Source organism: Danaus plexippus, chromosome 23 (genome assembly GCF_018135715.1).
Source record: "Danaus plexippus chromosome 23, MEX_DaPlex, whole genome shotgun sequence".
Classification (NCBI taxonomy): Eukaryota; Metazoa; Arthropoda; class Insecta; order Lepidoptera; family Nymphalidae; genus Danaus; species Danaus plexippus.
Genome location: NC_083551.1, coordinates 781157 through 791031, shown reverse-complemented (window position 1 = coordinate 791031; position 9875 = coordinate 781157). Strand labels below are relative to the sequence as shown.

General features: G+C 33.2%; 1 protein-coding gene across 1 annotated transcript; it reads right to left on the bottom strand.

Moving 5' to 3' along the window:
• Positions 1-2175: 2175 nt before the first annotated feature.
• Positions 2176-4798, bottom strand: LOC116769786 (piggyBac transposable element-derived protein 2-like). Its single transcript, XM_061523991.1, has 4 exons — positions 4763-4798; positions 4035-4422; positions 2593-3813; positions 2176-2189 (listed from the first exon to the last, which is right to left on the bottom strand). The coding sequence occupies exons 1-4, from the start codon at positions 4796-4798 to the stop codon at positions 2176-2178; spliced, it is 1659 nt and encodes a 552-aa protein (XP_061379975.1).
• Positions 4799-9875: the final 5077 nt, after the last annotated feature.

Genomic DNA, 9875 nt, shown 5'->3' with positions numbered 1-9875 from the left:
TCGTTTTTGCACAAACAATTACAACACTGAAATTCTAACACATCGTAATATATTTTTAATAAGGATCTCTTAATTTATTACATCTATATTTATTTGCTTTACCCGATGCGCTTTCTAACTAAAAAAACTGTAAAAGGTTTTATATTAAAAGTGAATCTTTCGTTTACAAAATGAAGTACTGTTACAGAATTGAGATTATCGGTAAGTGAAGTTGGATAGCTTTTTGAACAGCGTGTTTGAAAATAGAACATTTTTGCTTAGCAACTATCACAAAATTGATATTCTTTCATATTCTGTGATAGTTTCGTGTAAATTCATTATTTTAGATAATTTTGAACTTTATCCATTAAAATGTTTAATATAATTCACAATTATCCAAAAATAAAAATATAACAAGAAAAATAGAATTGCTTGAGTGTATATTGGCTGGGATAAGAGTTAAAAAAAACTTGCATAAAAACATAATGACACATAATTAAATTTTTATAATCTGTGCTAGTATTATAAAGCTGAAGAGTTTGTTTGTTTAAAGCGCTAATAACAGGAACTACTGGTTTGAATTGATAAATTCTTATTGTGTTGAATAGACCATTTCTCGAGGAAGGCTTTAGACTATATAACATCTCGCGGCGACTACTAGGAGCAAAGAAATGTGAAAAAAATGTGAAAAAACGGGGTAAATTATTAATCTTTGAGGGCTTCCTTAACGTGTTCTGCGAAAACGGTTTAAGATACCAAAAAAATATGTCTGAAAGAATTATTTCTCTTAAAATGATATAAAAAAAATGTCCGCGACAGTATATGTCTATAAGATTACTAGAACCGTTTTTATGGTTATCATATTTGGTCGAAAATAATGCATTATTACCAAGTATTTGTAAGAGTTGTATCAATATAATAATATTAATCTTTATCCAAACGGCACAAGCGGCCCAAACGTGCGGTCGGCTCCGTTCTGAATGGTTGTATGCAGCGTTATAATATCGTCGTGTAATAAAACTTTTTTAAGTATTTTATTTTATTATAATTTTTTTTAAGGATAATACCTATTCTGTTTCTAATAATTTAACAATAATTAACACTTTTATTTGTTTTGCTATACATGATACCTGTTAATAGGTGTTATCTACATAATTATTCTTATTAGGTTAGGTTCTAGTTTAAGCTTACAGTTAGTTTACCTTATTTTGGTTTTACAATAATTATTTTGACATATATTTTATCCGATTTACGTACCAAATACATGTAAAGATAATGAGTTTAGTAATTATTAACCTTACGTTTGTTTTTTTCTTCATTACGAGTTACGGTTTGGTTAAAGTTTTTATTTTATACGTTCTTTCTTCGTCACTGTAATGCCTAGAAAAAGAACTCAATTTTCTCGGCAGACTGCTACCGCAAAGCGGCTGCGAGTTTTGCGCAGCAATGAAACAGGATGAAAATATGCATATTGCATAGGTTGGCTACTCAACGAGCAATCAGTAAACAAAACCGAACTTCGGCAAACTGATAACGAGAACAAAGTGCTGAACGTTCTTACAAAATTCCTGAAATTTAATAAACCGAGAACGGGAATCAAACACTGAACGATCCCATCGATTAGCACAGCAAAATGCATGATCCGCAAGAAATAGAACTCGCAGGCAACTTAATTTATTAAATGCTGCGTTTGCTTATGATTTTACCCTTGACTATACTGAGCTAAATGATATGATATTGGTAGAATGGATAAAATATGCAACTTGTGCCAAGCATAAAAATGGACGACTGAAGCTCCTGGACTGCGTTGTGGTGGCGGCAAAGTAAATATACCTATAATTCCGAAGCCAACTCCAGTTTTAAAAGAACTGGTGTCAGGGCCACATCCAATATCAAAACATTTCTTAAATCACTCAAGATAATACACTATTTCAGGTGACTTCATTTGGTGCCAACAAAATTCGTGAGGGAAACTTTATGCCCACTTTTAAAGTCTAAGGGCAAATTTATCACCTGATCGGTAATTTATTTCCAGGTTAAGAGGCACAACCCGAATTTTTGCACATATATTTTGTTTCCTATGCAGATCGGGTATTTAGGCGCGCAAATTTAAATCCAAACTTGCAAATCGATTTTATGGATATTCTCCAAACATATCTTCACGATCATAATACCTATATTCAAAGTTTTAACCCTTTACTTGGCAAGAACTAAAAATATGAAAAAAAAGGAAATTATTGATAAATTTTGTTTAATTTATGAATGGACAACTTGAGAAAAATAAAAATAAAAATCTAGGTATCCTAGGTTTCGAGAAAACTTAAGTACATCACAATGTACACTGCCAATTTTACAGAAATATTATAAATAAATTGTTTGTACATTTTGGTGTACACTACCAAGGACATAATGAATTACATTATTCAGGTTATTATAAATTTATTTCAAAAAAAGGAGGAAATATTTAAATTATTCTTTATTATTTTAGGTGAAAATTACGAAAGCAATTACGTTTTATTTTTCCCACAACAAAACACAAATGTACGTTACATTTTATACAGTAGACAGATGTTCTTCCACTCTTACAATATTTGCAACGCATTGTTTCATTACCTGCTTCTGGAAGATGACCTGTGTTATCAAATCTGACGCTATCAGTTGGTCGGACTGAGACTGGTTTATGGATTTTCAGATTCTCGCCTATATCGTCTGTAACGTTTTGGTTTGTTCCTATTCTATTAGACTTAGACAACCCATCAAACAATTCAAATCTGAAATCTTTCAATGAAGTCTTCTTCCCATCTCTTCTATGTAGGAGCCAAACGTTATTTATACACATATCAACAAGTTGTGAAAATATTCCCAAGTACCAACGGTGACTTTTGAAGGGAGTTCTATATAACGATATCAACATATCTGCTAAATCGACCCCTCCCATATGTTTGTTGTAATGTTTGACCACTTGAGGACATTCTACATCTACTTTCTTTTTCTCATCCTTATCGTATCGTTTGATTGTTTCTAAGGGGTACGAGTCTATGTAGGTGCTAATAAGTGTAACCACTTTATTGTCGTTCCACTTTACGACTGCCAACTTATTCTTATTGCAAACCACCTGGGCGCTAGAACCGCGTTTCTTCTTTTTTAATTGTTTGTCAGTTGGCAATAACTCTTGACAGCCTCTGAGACGATTAGTCCTTATTGTTCCTAGACTAAGGATCCCGTATTCTTCCCGCAGAATATATGTTAGTTCAGGCGACATAAAAAAGTTATCAGCATACACAATGGCCGGCTTTTTCTTTATAGTTTGACACAATGCAAGCACTACCATACCTCCTAAACCAATTGTAGCTTCTTTCTCTGAAAAAGTCAGTCCACGAAAGGTATCGTCGCCACCATACAGAATAAAATCGTAGATGATACCCGAAACACCCGCACGGACAAAATTCTTAAACCCCCATTTCTTAGGTTTCATTTTTATGTACTGCTTTCGTTTACCTGCTTTACGACCTTTATAAGGTATCATCATCTCGTCAATGGAATATTTTCCTTCTTCTTCAATTTTCAGAAAATTTTTGCGTATTTTCTCCATTAGGGGGCGAATCTTGAAATAACGGTCTGAATCTTGCAAAGTATTATCAACAAAATGAATATATCGACGTATTTGTTGATACTTTTTGAGAGGCATAAGATCAGCATTGAGAGGGTATCTTGTTTTTCTTGCCCAATAGTCAGTATAAGCTGGCATCTGTACTATACCCATCATGATTTGAATGGCCAGGAAGCTTTTAATCTCATCTTCTGTCAGCTGAATAGATCGACCTAGTTGTTCAACTGCATATAAATTTGTATTATAAACAATGTCAGTAATTAAGTCAGGAGAAAAAAGAAATAAAAATAATCCAGTACTGTCTCTATTTGTGTTTGATGGAGATTGTATAAGTTTTCTTCAAGAGATACATTGTGACGAAATACTGCTTTTAACCATTGATAATTTAGGGCGAATTTCTGAACCTTTACTTTTTTGGTCACTACAGTCTTTGTTGTCTTTTTACGCTTGGACCTGGTAAGTAGTAACTGCTGTCCGCTGGTGCTAGGCTGGGGAGATGATAGTTCAACAGAAGGAGATGGCAAAGATTGGATGGAGTTCAATGTGGGTATAACATTGTAGTTACTTGTATTCGGCGATGGAAAAACTTCATCAAATGTTGGTGTGAGTGGTAAAGTAATGGGTATATCATGCTGTTCGTTTTTCGAGTCAGTTGAAGTATCAAGCAAATTAAGGGCTTCTAGTGATGATGCTATTGAAGGTGGATCAGAGGTATCTGGTGAAGGCGGTATATAAGCATTTGCTTCCTCATCAGATGTGGAACTATCGTCAGAGCATGCGTTTTGAGCGGGTACCAAAGCCAAGATCTTATGGGCGCGAGTTAGTTGTAAGTTCTGCAGGCGGAAAAAGAAAAAAAAAAGTTCAAAGCAGACAGTTTTTATGAGAAGGTAAAAAAATAAATAAACAAAAACTGCCGATTCGTTGAAAAACAAAAACTGTGTAAACTTAGCAATGTACAGCGTGGTTACCATAGTTCATTTTTAGTATTTTAGTGCGTTATTGGCAACGTGCAGTGCAGTGTACATACATTTGTTTCAACCAAAATCGGCCATAAAAATTGACACAGTAACGCATAAAACCACTTTTTGAGTAATACATAGTTTTTAGATCAAATAACACACCATTTTTTATTAGTTTTTGAGCTAAAAAGTAATTTATAACGCAAAAACTTACCCGGGTCCCGCCAACACTTTGTTGTTTCGAAGCCATTTTGAATTTGACATGTGTTGTTCAGTGTTGCAACAATGAAAATATTTTTCTACTAATTCTAAATTATTTAGTAATATTTTTAATAAAAACAAAACAAAAAAGTATTATTATTTAACCAGTAAATTTTTTTTGAAATGTATGTACAGTCTAATGTACCTTACCAAGTTAAGGGTTAAATACGATCTGGAAAATAGATCACGGAATGACTTAAAACTTATTATTCACGCTGATGTGAAACCTTCTAACAAGCATCGAGATATCATCTGCCAATAGTAGATAAAGTTGCTTTTCTTTTGATAGATGAAGACAAAGGTCCCCGAGATATTGTCTTGACTGCGTTATAATTCTTTATATTATAAGCGTGAATTTTCATCTCGTTTGCTCGTGATCTCGTTTGCTGTAATGTAACGGAAACGTCGAGAGTATGAAGTTTAAAATAATAAAAAGCGCGAGTGCAAATTACAAAATATTACTTTCATTTTAATGAATGCTGGCCACGACTTCAATGAGCTTCTGAATTTCAAAGATCTTATGATTTTTAGTATCCTTTACTGTTTCCCTTTGGCAATGATGGATACTGTATAAATATTTCACAGCAGAATACTGCTGCTAGAGATAAAACTGTACCATGTATGCAGTTTTATGCATTTAGACTCATGGTGAAAATAAATGACTTAAATAGTTACATTATTTCAATGGATTATTAAACTAACATTGTGTGGATATAGCGGCAAAAATGATTTCTGAGAGGCTTGACTTCATCAAAAAAAAAAATTGCGCAGAAGAGTATATTCAATTAAGAGATGCCGTGGTTAATGATGCGAATATAAACGCTTCTAATATTCGCCAGCATGTTTTGTCGTCGTCATTTACTTATTTATTTAGAAACCCCAAATACATGAACGAAAAAAGTCAAGCTGGCATGACATAAGTCAGGAAATTCGGAGGACCAAATCTCTTCATTACATTTATAAGTAACGCCGAATAGCCGGAAATAAAAATTAAGTTATTACCCGATCAACATTCTTACGATAAACATGACTTGGTTGGTAGAGTATTTAATTTAAAACTAAAAAAATCGGTAGACCTACTAATGAAGAAAAATATTTTTGGAACGTCGAAAACCTTTATTTACAGAGTAGAATAGCAAAAAAGAGGTTTACGTCACGCCCACATTTTGTTGTGGCTGGCTAACAAAGTACAATCAAATTCTATAGATGCAATAATATCGGCTGAAACATCTGACAAACGACTAGATCCAATTCTTCACAATATTTTCATAAAAAATATGATACTTGGTCCTTGGGGATTTCGTAATCCTGCATCACCATGTATGAATGAAAATCTTTGTTCTAAAAAGTACCCTAGACATTTTTTTTCTGAAACACAAACCGGGGATAACGGTTACTCAACCTATAGGCGCAGATCTCCAGATAAAGGTATGGAAATGAGCGTGGATAATAGGTGGGTTGTTCCCTATAATCCAATACTATCGCAAATTTTCAATGCACACATTAAGTAGAGTTTTGTCAATCGTTCAAAGCTATTAGGTACATCTCTAAGTATATTCATAAAGGTTCTGATCAAGATACATTTTCGTCACAAAGTAATGTGGATGAAGTAGAAAAACATCTAAATGGTCGCTATATAAGTTCCTCGGTCGCGCTCTGGAGAATTATACAATTTCCTATTCATGAACGTTTTCCGGCAGTAGTTCATTTAGCAGTTCATTTGGAAAATGGACAAAGAGTTTATTTTTATAATAACGTATGTGAAATAAATTTATTTTCCAGAAGAAGACGTGGGCAAGATGTTGAAGTATATCCTGGTGTAAAAAAGACACAATTTTAGGCCCTGTCTACTACGTTCATCAAATTCAAACTGAATGTTTTTATTTAAGAATGCTTCTGCAACATGTTCGCGGTCCAATGTCATTTGAACATCTAAGGACCGTGAATGGTGTTATTTGCCAAACTTATCAAGTGTTATTTGCCAAACTTATCAAGGTTCTAAGGAGTTCGGTTTACTGGAGGGAGATGAACATTGGCAATACACAATGTCAAATACTGTCATGTCCGAGCCAGCCACAAAATTAAGAGAATTATTTTCTACATCCATATATTTTGCTAACCGTCTGACCCCTTAGAGTTATGGAATAAATTTCGTAAAGCTTTATGTGAAGATATATTGAACAGAATCCGTTATGAGAATCAGGATACGACATTAGCATATAATGTGATATATCTAGTGATGGACAATCATAATTGAATATAAAATTCATGAGATTTGCGATAAATCACTAACCGATTTTGAGCTTCCTGTATCAAAAGGATTGATTCACTTAATCATCTGGATCCATTAGTAGTAGCGTTGAGAAAACCGTATGATCTAAATTAATTAAATACTATATTACTCAAAATGAACCAAAATAAGTTAATGACGAGGTGACCGCGCATAATAGTGTTATGCGAAGTGTTCGTTTTAGTGAAGGAAAAGTTTTTTTTTTTGATGCTCCCGGTGGAACCGGCAAGACCTTTATTAGTAATATTATATTAGCAAAAGGAAATACTAGCTTTGGCTGTAGCGTCGTCAGGTATGGTTGCAACTTTATTAGCAGTTAGACACATAGCTCATTCCATTTTTAAACTGTCTCTAACTGTTTCTTTACAGAAAGATAGCGTGTGCTCTATATGTAAAACTGGCCTTTTCTGAACAGTATTAAAAGATGTCAGTTGAATAATCCGGGACGAATGTATCATGATCCATAGAGCTCATGTAGAGGCTCTAGATAGGACTCCCAGAGATATTAGAAGCTGTGATAAAATCATGGGTGGGATTACTGTTGTGTTTGCTGGGGACTTTCGAAAAACTAAGTAAGGGGAACTAGAGCAGACATTGTAAAGTCTTGCCTTAAAAGTTCCCCATTATAAAAGTTTGTTAAAAGCTTAAAATTAACTACAAATATGTATGCTCTAATATTTTACCCTGAAATCAGCGAAATAGAAAATAAAGATCATCAATAGTTGTGTCAAAGGGCAATATTGGCGGCGAAAAACAGTAGCGTGAACGAAATTAACGACCTAATTTTAATTAAACTTCCAGGAGACATAGATATGTACCTACACAACTATTGATAATATAATGGATCAAAAAGAAACGGTCCACTGTCTACAGGAGTTTCTTAATTCTTTGAACCCAATTGGTCCTCCCCCATATTCCCTCAAGTTAAAAATAGGTGCCCCAATAGTTTTACTTAGAAAACTTAAACCACCAAATTTATGTAACGGAACCCGACCTCAAATCATATTTCTACGCAATAACGTGATCGTTGCAATAATTTTGACTGGTTCAGCAGTTTGTGAAACAGGGCTTATACCTCGTATCGCAAGAATTCCAAATGAGGTACCTTTTAATTTTAAAAGAATTCAATTCACCGTTAAGCTATCGCAGTTACAATTAATAAATCCCAGGGGCAAACATTTAAACGTGTAAGAATCGCTCGGCCAACGCACGGCCAACGTAGCGTTGTCAAGACCGGGTTGCGGAGAAAACCGAAATGTTCTTCTGCCACAAGAAAATAAAACTAAAAATATAATAACGCAAAAGTACTTTAAAATAATTGTATTCTTTTAAAAACTTAAAAACTAAATTGTCTCAAATAATAACAGATTGACGTGGACAAAGTCGTGGCTATAATTTCTAAAACTAAAATATTGTTTGTAAAAATAAATATGATGCCCAAAATAATTTTTCCATGCAGACGAAGTTGCGGGCACAGCTAGTAATTAAATATGAGCCTGAAGACAAAAAGATGTCTCATTATATTTTTCATAAACCTCATAATATTTAGTTTCTTTTTAATTGCCTACAAGATATTTGATATTTTTTTGAAGATTTCTACAATCTCATCATCTATCCGCTATCGCATAAACTATTGTATGAATTATATGGTAACTAGAATTTTTTTTGGGTGGGCCAAAATGTACTCAACTGATGTAGACGCACAATTCCCAAACCGATTGATTCTGACGAGTCCAAGAGTTCGGTGCTGTTACCAACACCATTAAAAAGCAATACATTTGCAATCTTTTCTTGCATGTCTATGGCCGACAGTGCCCACTAGACATCGATTGTAGTGCATTGTTTAGTGTTCTCGTGTGCAGTTAAGGGCTAATAGAAAACAAAAAAACTACTACAGCGTGAGGTGCAGTGAATTCGCTTGTCATCAAATGGAACCACAGCATATTTCAAATATGTTTTATTATAATGTACATGTTACGAATATTAACGTATGTACTTGTCCAATGCCGTACTTCTGAATTCATTTTCTACAAATGGTATAGCATTAAATTTTGTATAAATTTAATTTTAAATCAACATTAGTATTAAAATAAATTAAAAAAAAAAAACCATAGACTTTAAAAGGAATACAAGGATAACATTTTTGTGGGTGCAAAATATCAGCTCGAGTGATGTCTAGGACTGTCAGAACATTGCGGTGACATACACATCTTCTTATCTGTAATTTATTTAAATTGCTTAAGTGAGGGATACGGAAAACAAAAAAACAAAATTTCTGCTCTTCAAAATATTGAAATATCTTAAGACAATTGAAATAAGTATTAAACAAAAATGTGAAAACAAGGTGAAAGTTATGTAAAACAATTAATAAATACATTAAAGCAGTCATAGTTTATTTTTTGTTATACGATCGTCGCCTTCGAATAATATTATATGAATATAAAACCTTGTATACATATTAGCACTAATTCTTTTTCTTTTTTCACTGTGAAAAGAATATTAAAGTATTCTTAGAAACAGCAAAGTTGCGTGTTAACTATAGCTAATGTACAAAATAAAACGGTCTAAGAATCTTATTACTTTGAAACTAAGGACACAGGTGTAAAATTACTTGTAACGATTTGATAACATATATAATGAAAAGAGTCAGAATTTTTAAAAGAATAATATGAATTTGTACGTCCTCATTTCATTTTTTAGTTTTGATAATATCCTATTTCTTATAAATATATTGCTTACGTCATATGTATATCGGCTTAGTATTCAGTCACGTATA